Raw genomic sequence first — 23,791 nt, forward strand, 5'->3', positions numbered from 1 at the left:
TAAGTACAATATTTATATTCCAATTGATTTATCTTATAATTATATGGTAAAAATGAGAAAATAAGAATTTTTTCAGTAATAGTGTGATGGGACACTTTTGTATTTGTATGTCTCATTTTGTAAGCAAGCAGTTTTTAAATGAGGTGAAACTTGGGGTACACAAGACAAATCAGACTCCTGAAAGGGGTACAGTAGTCTGAAAAGGTTGAGAGCCACTGCTCTGAACTCTCTGTTTTAAACACATAATTTCCTGCCGGCTAACATGGTCAACACTTCTCAGTTCATAATGGACTGATTTCTCTCTTGGGTAAAATCCCTCTTAGTGCTGAGTGCATAATTTTTAAATATGGTACCAGTACAAAGAACTACGATTATAGTATGTATTAATATTATGTACAAGGCAAAACTAACTGTAATACAGACTGACCCTGGTTGTTGGCGTCTAGGATCAAACCTGGGATCTCTGGAGTTTAATGCAAGAGCCTCTACAGCTTGAGCTAAGAGACGTATCTCTTTTAGCTACTCCTGTAACAGGCTCATCAATCTCGACCTGGTCTAGCCATGTCTAGAGGGGGACAGAGTGCCACACCAAGCCGACATGGGTTGCATAATACATCACAGGACATATGCTGTAGAAACGGAATTGCCATACTAAAAATATCCAGTAAATACATTTGTGTAATTGGAAAATATGTTACAGAGGAAGAAAAAGGGAGAATTACTAAAAATGGTAAATACCAATTCTGTGCTAAGGACTGACATGCATACACTTAGTCAGTGAATGCAGGAATCATCTTACTTTCTTGTGGTCTCAACCTTACCCACCTGCTAAAGACCAATAACCCCATACTCTGAAGGACTGGGAGGTTGGCTTCATCTCAGTATAGGCATCCTGTTTGGTTTACACACATTATTTCTCTCAGTCTCTATTTCTTTAGAAGCTCACAGGAGACAATGTGGGTGCTCAGATCATGTCTTTCTGAAATGACATAACTTAATCCCATGAAATAGGTTGTGTTTCTACCACTGTTCCTATGGCAGCCAATCACCTGAGCCTCAACAGTCTATGTGAAAGATCAGAAACCATTTTTCCTCTGGAATTGTTAAAAAATCTGTCATTATGCTTCAACACGGACAGTTTCTAATAATCATTTGCACAGCTGAGATACTGGTATCTAATACTAGGTACAACCTGAGTTCAAAGTTTTAGTATCTGGCAAAAAAGATACACCTATCCTAATGAGAAAATTATTCATATGAAGTTTCACTGAACATGTGTCAAGTTTCATTGAACATTTCTAAGGTTCCATGAAACTGCTTCAATTTTAAGAACTTAAAATTGAAAATAGACAAATTTACAGATTCATACATTTTCCTGCAAGTCTTTTGCCTCGCTGAAATGATATTTTTATTCACCACTGAAAGGGTTTCCTGCCACGACAAGGCAATCAATCAGCCATGAACTTAAGTGACAACTTAAGTATAAAAGCTAAAGTAGCCCTTGGACACTCCAATGCTCCTCTTCTAAAGGAGAACGGACCAAAGGATCCATTCAGCAGTGACACAATTCTGTTCAGCTTCTTATACTGTACTCATTCAGTTTTTGTAAATTGCAGCACCTAGATGTCTAAAATTATAGTAGATAAAAGCAGAATTGTTTTAGTGGTATACGATTTCAAAAATCATATATCATTAATATTTTCCACTGTTACTTCTCCAAACCTACCTATATGAGCTTTGTTCCCCCTTCCCATCCCCTTGTTTCCAGCTGCATTAATTTATTTAAATTCAACATGGGTGCCAGAAGAAAGTTCCAAAAGTTTGTCCAAAAGTTCTTGGGGCCAAAACAACAGTGACAAAGAGAAAATAGAGAAAGAAATACAGAAGATACAGGAAAATATGTCCAATAAGTTCTTGAGATGTATTGGGGACAACTTCTTGTTTCAGAAGGTGGAAGAACTAATCTGTAAGGCTGGCCATTTTAGACTTGATTCTGACTAACAGAGGAATTGGTTGAGAATCTGATGGTGGAAGGCAATTTGAGTGAAAGTGATTACGAAATGATAGATTTCATCATTCTAAAGACAAGAAGGAGTGAGAACAGTTGAATAAGGACAATGGGATTTCAAAAAAGCAGACTTTAAAAACTTCAGATCTGGTAGATAAGATCCCATTGGAAGGTAATCTAAGGGAAAAAGCAATTCAGGAGAATTGGCAGTTTTTCGAAGAGACAATATTAAAGGTACAACTGCAAATTATCTGAAGGCAAAGGAAAGATAGGAAGAATAGTAAGAGGCTAATATGGTTTCATCAGCAGCTCTAACGACCAGAAAAATCAAAAAGGAATCCTATAAAAAGTGAAACAGAGAAATTACTAAGTAGGAGCACAAAAGAACAGCACAAGCACATTGGGACAAAAGAAGAAAGGCTAAGGTACAAAATGAGTTAAACCTAGCAAGGGACAAAAAAGGCAATATGAAGAGGGTTTATAAATATATTAGGAGCAAGCAAAAGATGAAGGAAAGTGTAGGTCCTATACTTAGTGGGGAAGAAGATCTAAAAATGGATGCTATCAAGAAGGTGGGGGTGTTTAGTACCTATTTTGCATCAGTCTTCACTAAAAAGATAAATTGTAGCCAGATACTTAGCATAATTAATATTAACAAAAAGTGGGAAGGAACTCAAGTCAAAATAAGGAAAGAGCAGTTTAAAGAATATATGGATAAACTGGAAATATCAAAATTGGCAGGGCCTGTTGAAATTCACCTTGGAATAATTAAGGAACTAACCGAAGTAATCTTGGAACCACTAGCAATTATCTTAGAGAACTCCTGGAGTAAGATCCCTGAGGACTGGAGAAGGGCAAACATAGAACCTATCTTTAAAAGGGGGAGTGAATTAGACCTGGCGAATTATAAACTAGTCAGCCTAACTTCAATACTTGAATAAAGATACTAAAATAAATTATTAAACCATCAATTTGTAAGAATTGAGAGTTTACTAGGGTGATATGTAATCACGAACACAAGATTTGTCAAGAATAAACCATGCCAAATAAACCTGATTTCCTTCTTTGACACAGTTACTGGGCTAGTAGACAAAGGGGAAGCAGCAGATGCAACATATCTTGATTTTAATAAGGCTTTTGACACAGCTCTACATGATATTGTCATATATAAATTAGTTATTTCATCTAGACCACATTTCCCTATAAAAGTGGGTGCACAACTGGTTGAAAAACCATACTCAAAGAGTAGTTATCCATAGTTAGCCATCAAACTGGGTAGGACATATCTAGTGGGTCCTGGCGGGGTCTGTCTTGGGTCTGGAATTAGTTAATATTTTCATTAATGACTTGGATAATGGTGAGGAGATTATGTTTATTAGATTTGCAGGTGGCACCAAGTTGGGAGGGGTTAAAAACAGTTTGGATGACAGGATCAGAATTCAAAAGGGCCTTGAAAAATTGCAGAATTGGTCTGAAATCAACAAGATGGAATTCAATAATGACGTGTGAAGGGCCTCGTTGTGTGGATGGGTGCAGGGTTAAATTGGTTTAACGTTGCTAAATTCGGTTAAAACGCATAGTGTAGACCAGGCCTAAGACACGGGAGGTACAGTAACTGTTCTGCTTGGCACTGGTGAGGCCTCAGCTAGCATACTGTGTCCAGTTCTGGGCACCACACTTTATGAAAGATATAGACAAATTGGAGAGTCCAGAGGAGAGCAACAAAAATAGTTAGAAATCCTGACCTATGAGGAAATGTTAAAAAAAAAACTGGGCACATTTACACTTGAGAGAAGAAGACTGTGAGGGGACCTGATATCATTCTTCAAATATGTTGATTGTTGTTATAAAGAGAATAATGATCAACTGATCTTCACGTCCCTTTAAGATAGGACAAGAAATAATGGGATTAATCTGCAGCAGGAGAGATATAGATTAGCCATTAGCCACTACATAGGGGTAGAGAGAGGAACCGCTTCCTGCCCCAGTTCATCTGCCTCCGCCTCCTCCCTGAGTGTGCCACCATCGCTCCGCTTCTCCCTTTCTTCCAGGCTTGCTGCGCCAATCAGCTGTTTGGCTCGACAAGCGTGGAAGGCAGGGAGAAGTGGTGCGGCGGTGGCACGCTCAGGGGAGGAGGCAGAGATGAGCTGGAGCAGGGAGTGGTTCCTCTGCACCCACCTGTTACTTGCTGCAGCGCTCTCCACCCCCAACCCGTCCAGCTCATTTCCGCTCTGCCTCCTCCCATGAGCGTGCTGCAGCTCCACTTCTCCCCCCTCCCTCCCTCCTAGGCTTGCTGTTTGGTGGGGCAAATCAGCTGTTTGGTGGGGCAAGCCTGGGAGGGAGGAGAAGCAGAGCTGTGGCGTGCTCTAGGGAGGAGGCGGAGGTGGAGCAGAGGTGAGGTGAGCTGGGGCACAGAGTGGTTCCTCTGTGCCCTCTCCTTACGTGCTGCAGCCCCCCTGCCCCATCTCACCTCTGCTTCGCCTCCGCCTTCGCCTCTTCCCTAGAGCGCGCCACAGCTCCGCTTCTCCTCACTCCCAGGCTTGCCACGCCAAACAGCTGATTGGCGCATCAAGTCTTTTGGATATATTGAGGTAAAGCAGTCCCGTCCCCCGGAGCACTCCTTTACCGAGTTATATCCGAATTTGCATTACATTGGACCTCATTATATCGGGGTAGAGGTGTATACAGATATTTAAGCATGGGAATATACTTTCAAGGAAGATTGGTGAATCTCCATCATTGGAGATTTTCAAGAACAGGTTGGACAAACATCTGTCAGGAATGGTCTAGGTACATTTGTTCCTCCCTCAGTGAACTAGACTACATGATCTCTCGAGGTCCCTTCCAGACTTACATTTCTATGCATCTACATATGATCTCAATTATATTTTACTATTTTAAAAGGTTTGACAATTAAAAAAAACAAAAATAAATATTTGATTTAAACACAGTACCTGAGGATATATTCTAGAAACCACTAGCCAGAAAGTTAACCAGGGAAAATCTGGTGCTCACCTCTGCAGCTCAGAGACCCTCTTAGCATTAGAACCGATGCAGTTCTGCTGTGTATGGGTCAAAAGCTGGATCTCAAGAAGAAACCCACATTAGTAGAATGTGGAGCATAGGCAAGTTTTGGAATTCTGTGTTTTTAGATGTCAAGGAAATGGCGATGGCCTCATTCTGCTCCCACTGAAGTCAACAGTAAAACTCCCAGAAGCTGAACATTTTTGAATGTCCAATCTATAGCAAGTTATGTTCTGTGAGCTCTTGCTGATTTTCATTTGAAAGAAAAGTAGTGCTTGCTACTGACACTGGAGTGTTGAAATTATACCTTCAATTTTAGAAAATTTCAGAGAAAGTCAAGGCTCTGTGGGGAAGGGGAGGGGGAGTGGAGCAATTTGTCCCAGGCCCTGGGCCTCACACGGACCCCCACGAGAATATAGTATTCTATAGTATTGCAACTTTTTTTTATGGAAGGGTCCCCCGAAATTGCTTTGCTCCAGACCCCCTGAATCCTCCGGGCAGCCCTGGACAAAGTTTGATCTGGGAGGTTAATGTTAAATGGCAGTGGCATATGATAAGGTGACACAGCAGAGTGAAAATTTTGCAAGAAGGGCAGGAAGCAAAGAACAGCCACAAATTCTTCAAGCTAGACAGGTTACTAGAGGGTTACCAAACAGATTAATATTGGGATCCTCCTTTGTACTGCTTTTATGATTAGTGACTTGGGTGGCAGAGCAGAACGATATTTCAGTTGCAGGACTTCAGTAACATCAAAATGGTGAAATGGGGCAGAGAATCAAGCCCACTTATTTGAGATTTGGGATTACAAATGAGGAGTAAGAATGTTAAACACACACATACACTTCACATATAAACCCCTAGATTAAGACGTTAAAAATGTGGATAAATGTAAAATAATATATTTAGACATACTCCTGCTAGTGCCAAGTACCTTCAATTCTCATAGACCACAATACTCAGCAACAAAAGCACAAGTTACTTATCTACTGGAACAACTCACTGATGCTATGGGGGATTCCCCCATCACTTGAAGTCTTTAAATCAAGATTGGATGTCTTTCAAAAAAGCATTCTCAATCAGAAAATATGGGACTGATAAAGGAATTACTGGGTAAAATTCTATGGCTTCTGTTATGCAGGAGGTCAGGCTAGATGATCATAAAGGTCCATTCTGCATCATATAGTACTGTAAATAGCTGGTCAATGAATTTCAGGATGCTTTGATCCCAGAGAACATTCAGTGCCATGGTGGATCCCATAATCCTGAAGAGATTATGCTAAATTTCTAGAGGACTACATAAGAAATCTCTGCTTTGCTGACAATTTTATGGGCCACATACTGTGTACCCATGACACTTTTTGGCTGACAGCACTACAGTAGGTACATATTTTTGCATAATATATTTTATTTGCCAAGCCAAGGTCATCTTTGATACAGCATGCAACACGTCCTGTAAATTGCAAGTCAGATCAAGAGTTTCACTGATAAATACACACCCCCATGCCTATTACTGTGTGGGCATGAGACGGCTGTGTTACTGACTCACCAAAATTTAATTAAATTCATTTATATTTTGAAATTGACCTGCAGGCACCTGCATTTGCAGCTACTGCCTTCCTCCAATGACCTAATTTGCATATTTAAATTAGAGCCCCCAATTCCATTAGACTGTTCCTGCATTCAGCGTGAGTTTTCCTAAGAAGTTGCCAGGAGGGTTGAAAGGTAGAGTTAGGGGGGACATTGGAGGTTGATTTGGTGCTGAAAGCTTCAAAGAACATTCTGTTTAAATGCAGATAATTTAAATCCAAGAAACTCATTCTATGCTTTTGCACCATGTGAGTATTTACTCCAGGGATACTGAAATCAATATTTTTATACCATGCATCAACGTCTTGACAATACATAGTAGACATTTAGAAAATAATATCTAAAAACATTTGTTTTCTTTTAATAAAATGCTAAGTGATACCACCAAAAGGTTTATCGATTTTTTTTGTACCTGTAAGTGATATGTTTGTGTTGCCACTTCTGTCCCGTTAATGCATATCGTTTTCGACGAATGTTAAATTTGGAGCTACCTCTTCTCTGGTCAGGCACACCGCATCGAGGCTTCTTCATCCAACTGCAAAAATCAGTATTGCACAGTTACACTATCTTATCAGCCATATTCCGGCTAGAAAGCAAATTGCAACAGATTTATCCAACAGACGGCAGTATCAATACCTCTTAAAAGTTATATATTGTTCACTTTTACATTTACTCACAATAATGATTATAAATATGAAAAGTTACATGGCTAAAGATTTTTTTGCTGGTGGTGGTGGGAGGCGAGAATAACATGGGGCATCAGAACTTCAACATGTCCCATGCTATTCAAATATAAATTCCTCTCCCATTATTTTTTAAATTTTCTTTCCCTGCAATCACTCCATAATAGCACTTTGGCATCTCTCATCTGGCCAAGTCTTGTAGCATTAATAATTTATTCTGACTCTAATGAGATAATGAGGATCTAGATTATAGATTATTGACTATACATGAGGTTAAAATATTTACATGAAGATGTAAAGTCTTGATTCTTTAATCACAATTTTTCATTTCATATTCTTTCTTTTCTGTCACAGTGTCTTTATGTTTGGATAAGCCCAATTTCCTTTCAACAAATGGTCCACTCAAAAAATATTAAGGCATTTTATCCAGTACTCTGGGACTGTTAAAGTAATTATATCATTGAGCTCCCCATTAAATATTTGACTGCCTTACTGTTCCTCTATATTAGGAAGAGTAGCCACCATAAATAGTAATTGTAGCCTCTCAAACTCAAGAATTTGCCTGATAATTTTGAATGTGCTCTATAGCATTAACTTCAAAGGTTCTGATTCACTTTTGCCATGTCCCATAAGAGTTCAACCAGCTAGTGCCAATTGCTGAAAAACAGAGAGTAACATGAAAGTGTGTTAAAAAAGCTCTAGTGTTTCTGTGGAAGGTATCAGAAGGGTAGCCGTGTTAGTCTGGATCTGTAAAAGCAGCAAAGAGTCCTGTGGCACCTTATAGACTAACAGACATATTGGACCATGAGCAATATATATGTGCAAGCCAGAAGCAGGCTGGAGATAAAATATATACCTGACCCTCGAAATTTCCACTACATGCATCCGACGAAGTGGGTATTCACCCACGAAAGCCCATGCTCCAATACGTCTGTTAGTCTATAAGGTGCAACAGGACTCTTTGCTGCTTCTGCAGAAGGTGTTTACTTGGAAAGGTGAGTCTCAAATATTTTATGTTTTTAAGTGTATGTCAGGGTTATCATGATTTGGTTTGATGGTCTGACTTAGGTGTACGTAAGAAAGTACCAGATTCTGATATTCATGCTCTAGTTGAATGAATGGTTTCTCACTTGTGGAGTAAGGGGTTATTTACCATGAATAAAGTATCACAATCCAGACCACAGAGATTATGAATGGAAGTGAACACTCACAAAGTAATTGTCCAGTGCCACCACATACATAACAAGACATTTATTTTCTAAGTGAAAGACATTCTGTGGCAACTTTCTATTCCATTTACTTGATTTCTATTATGCCAAATAATTAATGATGTAGATGCTGTAGCTGTATCTGTTGTTTTCTGATACCATTGTCCTTACTATACTATTACTCAAAAGCTGTATCAGCTTGGAGAACAGATTTTCATTTCAGGCAAGAGCTTAATTACCCTTTCTATAAATTGCATTTATCTGTATAAAATGTACACTGTCCGTATACATATATACATATACATGTTTAAGTCCCCACCCTTTGATTGGCTGACAGAATTCACCTGACCCATCATCCAATTAATATTCAAATTACATTTACTATATCAGTCCCCAACATACAGAGATAAAAAGCAGACTTTCATTTGTCCTACAGAAGCTATTAGTCCAGTACAACTGAGGGAGATTAAGAAAAGTCTTTGGGGTCTGCCACAGTGGAAACAGTGTATGCTATTGTGATAAGGAGCACTTTTATAGATGTGTTCCAATGACACAACTGAAGTGCTAAAGAAAACAGATCTTGTTGTACAAACTGCAAACAGAGGTTTAACAGTACTTGTGATGTAAATTTTCAACCCTATGCTCAGGGAATTAAGTGTGCATTCTAATTAATACAATGCAAATCTTATGGTAGATTAGCTAAATATTTAAAGACAGGAAAATGGAATATGGTGCTCCTCTCTAACATAGATCACACTAACTTCCAAATTTTAGATATTTATATACACATACCTTCACATCTATGCGTGTTAGGCATTATATACACCAGAGGCATGTGTGTGTGTGTGTGTGTGTGTGTGTGTGTGTGTGTGTGTGTGTGTGTGTGTGTGTGTGTGTGTGTGTGTGTGTGTGTGTGTGTGTGTGTGTATATATATATATGTTGTCATCTAAATAATAGCTTTTTATATATATATATATAAAGCTATTATTTAGATGACAACATATGAGTTGAGGTACCTAACTTTAGGCAGTCAAGTTTGAAAAGTTTAGCTGTTGTGCTTTTTACCACATAAAGGAGACATATCTATATCATCTGTATTTGGTGCTTGACATATACAGGCATCTCCTGTAAAACATGATCCTTCAATCATAGGAGTATATGCAGGGCCTACTCATGTCAGTAGGAGTTGCGGGGTCAGGTCAATCTTTCCAAAGACCTTGACTGGTAACGTCTCCATAATGTAGCATAAGTATAGGAGCCAAAATTTTCAAACCTGGCTGCTTCAGGTCAGGCACATAACCATATTTAGGCACCTAAATAATAGCCTGATTTTCAGAGGCAGATATCACCATCTATTTAGGTGCCTAAATATGGCTTTAGATGCCTAACTTCAGACAAACAAGCCTGAAGTTTTGGTCATCAAGTTTAAAAAAAATACTATTATAGATAAATTACAGAATAATAATAATTCATATTTTAAAACCTAACTACAGATTCATGTCTTTCACGTGAAGCAGTTGATTACCATAAATATTTTCAGAAGGATTCTGTAGCCTCTGCAAAGATAGCTACACAATCTATAATCCCTTACTTTCCCCCCACCTGCTATACTATTCTTCTGCATTACAACTGCTTTCACATGTCTTTAAACAACCTGGATTACGCAAAGCAGACGTCAGTAATTTGCAGGGATATACTATGACTGCCAGCTAAAATTTGTTCTAATAATAAAATAATAACAACAAAGGGCCAGCGTGACATTATCTAACTAAAATATAACCATGCAAATCACTATTGCTACCACTGTTACATAATTGCAACAAATCTTATACAAACATGTGGCCAGAAAGGGTTAAGCATCTTGCAGGCCAATTGACCCAGAATCAACCTGTAGAGACATATTAGAAATGGTAACTAGGACCCATTCCATGCTAGATAGGCTAGAATTTTGAAGTGCAAACCCGTATTGTTAGAGAATTAGAGGTGATACTAATTGTGTGTGTTTACTTATATCTTAAATGCTAGCCATGTAAACAGGCAATTCCTGTCTGTCCCCATAGCTATTGATTCAGAGATCAAAAGGGAATATAATATTTAGATTAATCTTGGGTGAAATAATGTCGCTGTCTATATGTCTCTTAAAAGTTTGTGATAAACTGCTTAGTGGTTGAATTGTCTTATGTTAATCCATGTAGTTAATTATCGGTTAGGTTTAGGAAACAGAAGGTTACATCAAAAGCCTATTGTTCACCGAGGACTGTATGGTCAACTGGCTGCTAGAAAACGGTATAAAAGATCTTCCAGTCCTGATCCTGTCATCTCAGACCTGCTTGATGCTTCATGCAGGGGAAGCTTAAATTGTAAGGCTGAGATCCCAGTCCTAAGCTGGAACACACTGAATATGAACATTGGTCTATAACCCATGGACTAATTATGAGAGAACTCTTTGCAACTACAAAGCTCACCATCTCTGCTATGAATCTGAATCTCAAGAATTGTACTCATGTCTGTAGGTGCATTGATCTTATAATCAATACTCTCTTTTTTCTTTTTTAATAAATTTTAGTTTAGTTAATAAGAATTGGTTGTAACTGTGTATTTGGGTAAGATCTGGAATATTCATTAACCTGGGAGGTAATGTGTCTGATCCTTTGGGATTGGTAGAAATTTATATGATAAATAAGATTTTCAGTAATCCTCATTATATTTGACTTGGGTGTCTGGGTGGAGGCCTAAGCCTGGGTTATGTCAAGGGAATTGTGTTGTTGGCTTCTGGGTAATTACAGAAGCTATTTTGTGCTGGCTTGGTAAATCAAAGTATTGGAATATCCATCAGCTTTGGGGACTGCCTGCCCCATTCTTTGCAGTTCACCCTAACTGAGTGACCTCAGTTGGCTCCCCTGGTACTCTGGTCACAGTCAGTAATTTGCAGGGATATATTATGACCGCCAGCTACAATTTATTCTAATGATAAAACAACAACAACACAGGGCCAGATTCAAATTTCAGTCACAACCGTGGAAATAAAGGGGAGTACCATTCTTCTCAATGGAATTGTCTTGGAATTACATCTGAGTAAATGAGATTAAAAATTGGCTCAGAGTTTTGCTTGTTTTTATATATACACGCTGTCAATAAAACTTATTTTGAGTAGATATTAGATCAATATGCAGTTACCATGCATTTAAATTACAGGACATATTCACATTATGTAAAGGAAAACACACACACACACACACACTGTAAAAACCAGACATATAAGTAACAAAAGACAAGTTCTCTCACCTTAAGGTGATATCACTGCGTCAAATGAAAGAAGCAAGGAATAAAGCAAAAAACACAGAACTATTACATTTTGTTAGAAATGCTGTACAGAAAAAATCAGGCTCTGGTACATATTAAGAAATCACTTCAAAACATAGTATTTTAAAGTTGCTGTCTTTAAATCAGTTGAAAAGATACCCAATTTTAAATTAGTCATCTTAACTGATGGATATCAGTGTTTAATAACAGGGTTGGCTCACCTGAAAGACATAGGCCTGATAAACACTGAAATATCCAAAGCTGTAAATTGGAAAATGAATCCTCAAAGCTATTATTGGAATGAGCTCTGAAGTTATGTCAAAGTTTCAGTATTCTTGTAGAGAATTTTGTGAGCATTGTAAAAGGCTTTATACTCAAGAGCGGGATTTAGCATAAAAGATGAGACCAACTAGTAGCCAATGGGAATTCAAATTTCAGCATTTTATCATTTCACTTCAGGTTTTTACAATCTAAATAATTTACCAAATCCCCAAAGACCATGATTTATTACATCTTTTTTTTAAAAGAAGTAATTACTTCCACATAAGGTTTTAAAATGTCATAAATCTGTCAAATATGTTATGCTTGTATGCTTTTAAATTGAATGGCTAAATTATGACCTACATATCATACCATGTTCATGACTACTAAACTTATGTTAAAGGGAGAAGTGTGGCTCACACAGACTATAAATCCCACTCTAATTCAAACTGAGGCCTTTGCACATCACGTGTTGGCCTTCTAGCCTTGTATCAAATCATACCTCTCTGTATTAAACCTGAGAGGAGCCGCAATCTTCTTATTTTAGTGCACATTAAGGATTAGACTCCTAGCAAACTGACAACATACCCTCAGCTCAGCTATTTTTGGTACCTCAAAGTTTTAAGTGATTTCTTCAATGTCCAGTGTCAAGAGTCCAAATGCAAATCATCAATACACATCCTCTGTATCACAAGAGTAAATGCAGATTATAAACACTTTATGGTATACAAGTTTCTCTTGGTCTTTTTTATTCTTAAAATGATGTAATGAATATTAACAACTCTATCCTCCCATTGATTGCAGGGAAGCTTCACATGGATAACACCACTGATGGTCATTACATTTGTGTATTGTGGGCATATTCTTTCCCCAAGTTCCCCTATGTATCAGTAGGCTAACTGACAACTATAAAGCACATTGATCTCTGCATTTCTGGTCAGTTCGGAAACAGTGTACGTTGATAAAAACAGAAATGGACTTTCAACAATAAAATATTTTCTCAAGCAACAAAAATATTTTCTCAAGCAACTGTTGTTTACAAAAACAGAGGCTTTCTAGGAATCTTTTCCCTTAGTTCATTATTTACACATATTTTAACCTGTATAACTCATCTGTGTAACAGCTTTTTTAGAGGATTATTTTAAGTGAATTCAGCATTTAAGAAAGGTACCAGATAGACAGCACTTGTGACTGAAGTCTTTTCTTTGGCCATAGGATACTGCACACCAAATTCTGCTCTCAGTCCATCAATGTAAACAGTGAGGAACTCCACCGAAGTCAATGAAGTTACACTAGGGTGGATCAGAGTAAATGAGAGCCAAATACGACCCAATATATATGCAGAGCAGCCACAGATTTCATATAATTCCACTCTTAACTTTGTAAATCTAGAGAACCTTGTACTGAATATGTCTGTGATTATTATTCAAGCTAAATAGAGCACTAGATAGACTATACTTCACAAGCAGGGGTAGACAACAACTTTTTGAGTAAACTTTGAGTTGGAAAATGCCAACTTGTCAAAACCAAAACTTTTTAGAGATACAGTTTTGAACCTAGATCACACATATCCAAAGAGAGTTCCCTGACCACCAAGCTATAAAATCAGTCCCTCTTGTGCTGGTCACATAAATATTTAATTTATACAAAATGGAACAGCTCAAACAGGAGAAATTGAAGAAGTCTGAGTCTATAACCTAGTGGCTAGGACACTGCGCTATGGGACACACTGATTCAAGTCCCTGTTCCAAATCAGGTACAGCAGGACTTAAACCAAGTCTCCTACTTTGCAGGTAAGTGTGTAACCAATGGACTATTGGCTATCATTTGCCAAGAGGGGAAAGAATCCCTCTTTCTCTCTCATTTTTTCAAGGACAATTTTGACAGGTTGCATTTTTGTTCTGATAAAATAAAAATAAATTTCAAAATTTTCACTAATGGAATACTTGTTTTCTGGCCAGCTTTATTAACAGGTGCTCTCAGTTGTTAAGGTTATTTAAGATGAAAAAAGTGAGTATCATATTTTTCAGAAAGAAACAGAGGAATGATTTGAACCATTTTTAAAAAAAGGAACAACCTTGGCTACCAAAACAAGAAGGGGTAAAACTGGGAGAGAGAGTTGCAAAGATCAACATTAGATTCAGTAACAGGGAGGAAAATTTAAGGATCTCACTGAAGGGTATTTTGTTTTGTTTTTTTCTTCAGGGTTGCCTTCTCTTATCCTTTATTTCCTTCCCACCCAACCATGGCATTACATCATTTTACACAAGAGTCTGATTTAAAGTCCATTAGTCAACGGAAATCTTTCCATTAAATTCAGCAGTCTCTGGATCAGGCCCTTAGTCAGCAAAGATGGATGTGGTTCCCTTCCCTCCTTGTGTTAGGCAGAGGGAATCTGTGGAGACTGACATAAGATGTTCCATTTTATGCCAGGGACTAAGTGTGATGCCTCTGTAGTAGTTCATACCCACAGCTAGTCTAGGGAACCATGTTCAAGGCTTCAGCTCAGAAAATGTGCATGGCTAATCCTCGTACATTGTTTTCATATCAACTGCTATGGCAGCTACTAAAACAAACCACTGGTTTTGATTTATAGCTCAAAATTTCTGCTCATTATCATATTTCTGAGTATTAGACTGACAATTAATATATAAGCAGCAGAAGCCATGGAGAAGTGGAACTCCACCATATCATAATTGTTTCTGCAGAAACAGGCTTGTAGAGAGCTCCTGAAAAGGGTATTACTAGAAGAATGCTCATTATTTGACTAAAAAAATAATAAAAAAAATTACAGAACATTTCTTTCATGAACTTTGTCAAATATCACATTCTATTTAGAAACTTGTGAACTATGATACTATCACCAGGGCAGGCAATTCTCTACACGAGAGCGCTTATTCTAGAGCACCTGTGTTTTAATTAATACAGTTTTGGCAGAAATGTATATCAGATGATTGCAGAATAGCATAGCTACTCTTTTTTGCCATAGCGTTCTACAGTAAGTTAGACTTTCGCTTATTTATTTCAGAGAAGTGAAAATGTAGAAAACTGATCAAATGCATTAACTTTTGAAAACATCATTTGTATGAAATGTTGACTGTGGTTATTAATATATAGATGTCATCATGTAAAATACTAATCCAAATACCAAAGAATGTTCTTACTGGATTTATCAATGTGATAATGGTTTTGTTTATACAATCTCCTTCCAGTTGGCATTCAATGATTTCTTTCTTTTCCACCTGTTACTCCCAACCCCCATCTATAAAACAGTTATCAGGTTTCTCAAGCTCCCTGATAAACAAATTCCAAAATACACCAAAAAGGCCATTATGGAAATAGCATTTAAAAGGGACAGGTGAACACCTTTAATATTTTTGTATGCCAAAATATTCCTTAAGGGATATTTTGTTTCATACAAAAACAAAGTCCTCCCAAGAGATTTTTGATGATGTTGTTGCTGCATATATTTCTCTGCTAATATTCCCAAAGTTGGTTCCTATCAAGCAACTGCATTAAGTTATTTTAATTGTTTGTCCTCTGTTAACTAAGTGATATGCTGTAATCTCTTCTCAATGAATGGGAAATAGGCAGGTAAAGCCCTGTGCAACAAGATGAGAACTCTATTTCAACTAGGTCCTCATTCCAGTATTTATTTTGTACAGTGAATGTCATCTGATGGTTCCCAAACTTTTATTACCAGCTTTATTATCCACAAAGGAAGAAATGTAAAATTGTCAGATATTTCTACCTGAAAAAAAGTGTTTCCTTTCTCAAGATCAGACTGTTCCAAAACATTACAATATCTGAATAATTTAAAAGGAGTGTACAGACTCTGGAATATTGTCTTTTTCTCCTAGGCACATGTAAGCCACTTGGGGTTCTGTCCTTAGTTACATAGGTAGAGCTTCCATTGATTTCAGTGGTCAAATGGATGTAAATGAGGGCCAGCTTTGGCCCAGTGTGTATGCTTCTCTCTCATATAAATGTCTGATGGGCCAGATTCTGCCTTCAAATTACTCTCATGCAACCCTGTTAAAGTCAAATGTAAGTGTGTAAGTGAATAAAGAACTCACCCCAAGTGGCTTACATGTGCTTAGGAGAAAAAGACAATATTCCAGAGTCTATACACTGTACATGTGTGTGTGAATAAGCACATCATGCTTTACGACCTACACGGAGGAAGACAGATGATCATGTATACAGGAGAACACAAACCAAAAGATTGCAATTACTGTGTAAGACAAAATTACTTGTATCCCATGTGGCACAGAAATAAAACAGACTTGCCAATTTTCTAGCTAACGTGCCCACTTTAATTTAGCTTAGTTTGAAATTTTTGTGCATGAACAAATATTTTTCCTTCAGACTGAAGCTCTTTATACAGTATCTGCTGCTCGACAGCTAATAGCAGAGAATGGCCACTATCTTTCCCCTGGTTTGCCACTTCCTATCCTTCCCTTGCTGCCAACTCACAACAGATTATCTTCCTTCTAGCAAAATATATGGCCTCCTCAAAACCACCACTAATGCAGCTTTTAGAAGACTTATAGTAGGTGGCGCAGCTGCACTCTCCCTGCATAGCTCAATCATTTTAGCTCTGCAAGGAACCTGATCTGTAATCACCACCCTGGAGGCTGAATCCGAAACATGCTTCTGAACCTGGCTATTTCACAGGGCAGCACACACTTTCTGTTTCTCTTCCTGCTGCATTATCTGTTACAAGGTCTTTTAAATTTGTAAGTCCAGAGACGTCTGACCCACTCACCTCCCCTTAGGGCTGCCCTAAAAACTGCTTCGCTTTATTGCTTTTCCGTGCAATAATGCATGTGCTAGTGGGATACAATGATTTTTCCAATCTTTCTTTGGCATCAGCAGTTTAAGTAGACTCTTTCCTAAACTGCTAAGTGATTAAAAAATAATTCTTGTCCGCTATTTTACCATGAAAGAATAACAACAAATGCCACATAGTGGGGTAGGGGTGTGGGGGAGGGCTGGGCACCAGGGAGAAGAATTCTTTTCAGAAAGCTTTTTGTTAATTTTAGAATAGGAGTATGGATTGCATGTAATAACCAGTCGATATATTGCCATGGTGCTATATTTTTCCTCTCTTGATAGTCAAGCAAAATAACTTATCTAAAAAAAGAAATAAAATCCCTATTAAGTTTCAACAGAGATAAGGCAAGCAAACAGTTCATTTGTTACAAGTTTCCAGGTTTGTTTTCTTAAGCGTGCAGTACTATACTTTTATTATTATTTTTATTTGACATTGCTATATGCCTTTGTATATGAATTTCAGTCATGATGTTGCACAGAGTTAGGCTGTGTACTCCGATACAAAACTCAAAATGGCAGTGAAATCATACATTATACGCTCAACACCACTAACATTTCAGAGAGCTTGCATAACTAAAAATCTATTTTATATTAAAATGATCATGTGTGTTTACATCACTGGAAACCATTAAATGAATGGATCAGTTGACAGCCTGAAAGATTTTTGCATTGAGGGAGACAAAGGAATCTTCCCTGAAGATTTTCCACCACAGGGAGTGTCCCCTTGAAATGTTTATGCCTACCAGAACACTTTTTCTGACATTTTTCTTATCCACTATCAGCTGGCTTATGCATCTCCTTCAGTGTTATCTATTAGCCATTCCCATAGTTAACCCTCCAAACCTTTATTTTTAATCACACTTCAAAAGCAGAGGGCAAGGCAGGGCTGACAGTGGAAATTTGCCAACTAGTCAGTATGAAATAGAGCAGAAAAAAAGAGAGGACAGTTTCATTCCCTATTTGAAATCGCTGCACTCTTTGGATATCCCAGCCATTGCAGATCATGTGCTTTCAAGTTCCTACAGTCCTACTTTATTTTGTTGAAATATAGAAGTTGAGAGCACTTCAGTGCCAGTTACTTACTCAATTGTGTTTCTGTCCACTTTTCCTGTCATATTAATGCCATAGAACTGCTGCATGGCAGCTATAGCTGATTGCATGGTCTCTGCAGAACGCAACACCGACATGCTGGGGTCAGTTGGTGGAAGGTAGCCATATTTTTGTAACCATACCTGCAATGACAAGTACAGTTCCTATTACATAAAAATTACTGTTAAGTAATATATTATCTAGTAGTTAGCCTTCATGTCATATCTGATGAAGCTTTTAAGTCACCAAACATAAATCATGTTAGTTAGTTTGTAAAGAAGAAACTCTTTGGGGCTTTTATTTCACCAACTTTGTCAAGGATTCTACTGTTTTAAGACCAAGAGCAGTTTATACTCTTGAGCTAGTTCTCACTATTATCTGCAAGTGCCAGCTTCAACTATTTACAGTATTTATTTATTTCAAGTAACAATTTAAGCACTTATCCCTGGCTCTAGGCACTTCCACTAATTTTTAAAGCAGACAAACTATAAAATCCACCACACATATGTTAAATATAATTGACTACCCACATGGTGCATAAAAATATTTGCCCACTATAACAATAAATCCACAATAGCTCTTACACACAATGCACTGTTCTTATTCCCTTCTCAAACAGCCATGAAGAAGATGGATTTGAAACATGCAAAGAAGGTTAACAAGCCCTTACTCTAATAGGCAAAAGAGTGGAGAGGAGGAGCAGGAGGAAGTACCAGAGCCAACTCCCATTCCTGGTGAAAAACCTGCCAACAGCCTCCTCCTTTCTAAATCTACATGAATCTAGCTCAGATACTTATGATGCTCCCAATTGTGATAGTATGGTACAGGATCAGAGGTGATTACTCCTGGGGGAGGGGCAGGTCCCAAAACATTTAAGGCTTTATAGCCAGGGTGGCTAAACTGAATGACCCTCCAAGCTGCATACAACTATCTTCAGAAGTTCAAGAGCTGGGGTGCACCTGCTGGGGCTTCAACCCTGTGTGAAGAGGAATCTTGGGACCAACGGGAGGTGCGGGAAGTGGCAGCCAGCACGTACCCACAGCCTGTGTCACTTCCCGCAGCTCCCATTGGCCGGGAACGGCAAACCGTGGCCACTGGGAGCTACAGGGGGCCGTGACTGTGGACGGTCAATGTAAACAAAATATCTCGCAGCCCGCCAGCGGATAACACTGATGGGCTGTGCCCCAAAGGTTGTTGACCTTGCTCTATACCAAGGATTCTCAACATTTTTCTTTCTTCTGATCTCTCCCACCCCCCCACCATGCTATAAAAACTCCACGGCCCGCCTATGCCACAATAACTGGATTTCTGCATATAAAAAACAGAGTCGGCGTTAGGAGGTAGCAAGCAGGGCAATTGCGTGGGGCTTCATGCCACAGGGACCCCCACAAAACTTCATTACTCAGCCTTCAGCTTCAGCCCCTGGTGGTGGGGCTGAGGACACAGGCTTCAACCCTGGACTTCAGCTTTCTGCCCTGGGCCCCAGCAAGTCTAATAATGGCCTTGCTTGTCAGCCCCCCTGAAACCTTCTTGCAGCCCCCCAGGGAGCCTCGGATCCCTGGTTGAGAACCACTGCTCTATACCCAAGATACCAACATGGCCTCCATCACCACAGTATCTGAGATGCTCAAAATCTTTAATGTATTTATCCTCACAATATCCCTGTGATGTAGGGAAGTGCCATCACCCTCATTTCACAGGTAGGAAACTGAGGCATAGAGGGCTCTCTTGCTGCAGTCCCAATTTGTGAATTCAAACCTTTCCCCTGCACTCACCCTATTCATTAATCCACAGCTCTACCTCCAAGCAAGCTTTTCTAATCAGTGAATTTGGGGCTTCCCCACCATAAATGAATTTCAGGCTTCTCTCTCTTTTCCTAATTACTGAATTATGTTTCTTTACCAACCTTCTAAAGTTGAGGTGACAAGACTAGACCCTTTGATGCCCTGAATGAAAGAACACTTAGGACACATGAGAAAGAACTACTCTTTACAACCTCTCACATAGGCAGCCACCCTAGAGCAACTCCATCTACCCTCGCAAGGGTACACAGATATTTAAGCAACATTTTGTGGTCAACGATATCAATATCAAATGAATCAGATGAAAAAAGTACAGCCACACCTCCTCAATCCTACTTGGCTTCATGCTAGACCATATGCCTGGCCGGATAAAAATGCACCAACAGAGGTCCCCCTGTGTCATTCATCCAAGTCTTGGTTATACATGCAAAGTTGAAAGCCTTAGTGTTGATCAAATCATTGATGGTGATAACTTTATTAACCACCAGCCATCCACGAAAGATGAAGATATGGGTCATTGCCAATGCAGGAACAAGACTGTTATATATGACTGAAATAAAATCCTCAGGTTTATCAGCAGCTCAGACGCCTTAACTCAATTAGGCTTAAACTGTACCTGTCTACCACATCCATAGTTTGTACTGAATCAGAAGGATGATGCTGTGTTCTTCTGGCTCTACAAAAAGGGAAGGTGTCCTACCAGGTCAGTTTTAGCATATTCCCTGCCCACTGCTGCCTCAACATTCCATCTCAGAGTACAAATGTGACTCAGCCCAATAGCAGTGGTCTACGCAATGGACAAGATTATACTGTCAGGTCCCATTTGACTCCAGGTTCCACATTTTGGGCCAAAGTTCATTTACTTTATACACTTCTGCTCTCTGGGCACCTTCTGGTTGATCAGGTCTCTGAATTCCAAGGCTTCCCTGTAGTGTTTTCAAATAATAAAAATCCTACCTGTTGCAATGACCTCTAAAGGAGGTCCATATCTGTCTTCATTCTTGGATTCTCTCTCCCTAGGCTGGGGCCACAGGAGCAGTGTGAAATGTGAGGTTGAGGGAGCATGGTCTCCAAAAGATTAAAGATGGAGTGGATGGGCTTTAAAGGAAATAGGCACAGCTCCCCTAAGCAGAAAGTTGATGGTGACACTATGGAGACCCAAGAATGAGGTTATTTTCTGGGCTCACTTATCACCTCAGAACAGAGCAGGTGAGGGGAAGCAAAGACTTTCAGAGAGTGAGAACTATCCAGGAAATGAAAACAAACCAATCAAGTAAGTGCGAAAGAAAAATCGTTCTTGACAACACTTTGCTGTTGCCTGAGAGAGTACCAGCTTCTTCCTCTGGTATTCCAAATATGGATTTGTACCCTGTGGAGCAGAGACTGAGATGTGCTTTCCATGTAGATGCTCATCTCAGATGGCAGGAGCACATTGTTTTTGACTGTAGGCTTCCGAGGCAATTTATCACTGATCCCCTGTTAGGGCTGCCCCCCCTTCCAATTTTGACTCCGCTGACTGCATAGCACAGGCAGCATTGCAACCTGGGATGGAGGGATATAGAAGGAGTTATCAGTGCCTGACTTCACTACAAGCTGAAGCTTCACTCCTCTCCATTAGGCAAGTGGTAAAGAGCAAGAGTGCAAAGGAAAGAAAGCAGGGCAGGCTGATACGCCCCATGACAGGGTGGGAGAAAAGTGGGTAGGGTGGTGTGGTAAAAGAAGCACCGCAGTGGGCACAAGAAAAAGAGAGAAGGATAGAATACCCCTCAAAGAGCAGGAAGAGGTCATTGTGTGAGTAGAAGGCTACCATAATCCTCCCTCAGTCTTCAGAACAATAACAAGTAGGGGAACTCACTGGCAGTGTATGGGAAGGTCACATGAATCTCCTCTGGAGAGGTTTCTCTTCAGGTTCAGCTAAGCATTGAGGATATGTCTCAAAATTGATCCAACTGCTGAATCTTTGGGATTGCTCCACTGCTGTCATACATATCAGTTTACATTGTTGTGCCCTTTCAATGAAGCATCAGGCAGCAACACAAGGGAATATATAGAGGGCTGCAAATATAGGAATTGATGGCTCCTGTTTCACTTCTACAGTTCCCCCACTCTGGTTGGAGAGGACATTTTTAATAACTGATTAAATATCTTTTAGGTTCTGAGTTCTCAATAATTAAGATATACACAAAACACCTCATTTAAAATTCAGCAAAAGGGACATACCCCTCCAATAGCTGGGAGGCTCCTAAACCTTGTCTTTTTCAGAGAACATCCTCTGGGAAAAGGTTTCAAATGCTGGTAACTATAGAGGAGACATTGGAATCTTGAGTGAAATCACAAACAGAGGAAAGCAAGAAAGCAAGAAAATGAGGTAGCTGGAATAGGAAGTAAAGAAAAGTAATTCTGGTCTATCTTTGTTTTTTTAAGATACCTACACTGCAGAAATTGTCCTTCCCCAGTACTAAAATTAGATGTACCCTCTGTTCTAATCCAAAGCAAGAGTGATAATGCAGTGTTCTCAGGGAAGTATATTTTCAGAACCCATCTTATACTCTAGGGAGCTCATCTATCATGAAACAAGAAAATAGTGACGTACACTCCTCATATGTGTAATGACTGGGGTTGCAATGAAGACTGCCCCAACCCTGTTACCTCGTTAACAGTGATGAACAATAATAGATTTCACTCATTTATGAATTCAGTATAAAAAGATGCATGTTCTCTCAAGTACAGAGCTTTCCCATCATGCAATAATCTGTATGTAACTAAAAAGGATTCCATTGAAGTAGTTTTCGTATATATGTTTTTTACTCACTGTTCACAATAACCTCTTGGAAACCTAAAGTGTTTCGTAACCCGTTGTTTTTTTGCCTCCACTGCATATGCATACTGGTTTCTTACTTGGTTACCAATAAGCATTGTGCTGTAACAAAATGATTTTGGGAGTATTTTAAGACGAACTAAAGCATTGGGACTGAAGGATTTCACATGAAAAAATAGAATCCCACAAATTTTAAACAAATTATGTGAAGTGTCTAAGTGACATAGGAAGCAATTCTTATTTTCAAAAGGAAGCAAAGATATTTAGATACCTGAGACTCATTGAAATATAATGGGATTTAGGCATCTAAATGCCTATGTCACTTTTGAAAATGGGACACAAGCTCCTAAGTCACGTAGGCACTTTTGTAAGTGTTACCATATGTCTATTGAAAATGTACACCAATGGACTTTCTTGAGTTAGACTACTGTCCTTCAACCATTATTCTGCCTTCTTAGGGCTGCCCCAATAGTGCATGTTGTAGGCTGATAATGGTGTATTCTAATTACAGGCCTACTTGCTGTGACAAGCTGATGAGGCAGACCAAAAACTATTATTTACAGAGAATACTATAGGGTAATTTCTGCTCCACTTCCCCACCTTCCCACCTCTATATTTCTGATTTCACCAGTCCTGTACTGAAGGTCTCTTTCTCTTTTTAATGCCCTGAGAAACAGCAGTGGTCCTTCAAAGACCACAGAACTTTGGGGTGCTTTCTCCAGCATATCTATTCAGTCTGAAGCTTCCCCAGATGACAGGATAACAAGTATTGTGGATGGGGAGAAGTAGCAGATATCATCCTATCTCAACTTCAGTAAGGTTTTTGACACTGTCTCACATGACCTTCTCATAAACAAACTAAGAAAATATAGCCTAGATGAACCTACCATAAAATGGGTGCACTACTGGCTGGAAAACTGTTCTCAGAGAGTAGTTATCAATGGTTCACAATTGAGCTGGAAGGGTATACTGAGTGGGATCCCACCGGTTCTGTTCAATATCTTCATAAATGATTTGGCATAGAGAGTACACTTACAAAGTTTGCGGATGATGCCAAGCTGGGAGGGATTACAAGTGCTTTGTAGAACAGGACTAGAATTCAACATGATCTTGGTAAAATGGACAAATGCTCTGAATTATAAAGGTTGAACTTCAATAAGGATAAATGCAA

At 39.0% G+C, this 23,791-nt stretch overlaps 1 protein-coding gene across 1 annotated transcript in view; it reads right to left on the reverse strand.

Annotated features, from left to right (window-relative positions):
- MMP16 (matrix metallopeptidase 16) overlaps nt 1-23,791 on the reverse strand; it is a 239,776-nt gene that overhangs the window by 108,601 nt on the left and 107,384 nt on the right. Inside the window, exons 2-3 of the mRNA XM_032804586.2 lie at nt 17,995-18,143; nt 7,032-7,154 (exon numbers count right to left, since the gene is read on the reverse strand). Coding sequence (XP_032660477.1) covers nt 7,032-7,154; nt 17,995-18,143 — 272 coding nt within the window. The remainder of the gene's footprint in view (nt 1-7,031; nt 7,155-17,994; nt 18,144-23,791) is intronic.

Source organism: Chelonoidis abingdonii, chromosome 2 (assembly GCF_003597395.2).
Source record: "Chelonoidis abingdonii isolate Lonesome George chromosome 2, CheloAbing_2.0, whole genome shotgun sequence".
Classification (NCBI taxonomy): Eukaryota; Metazoa; Chordata; order Testudines; family Testudinidae; genus Chelonoidis; species Chelonoidis abingdonii.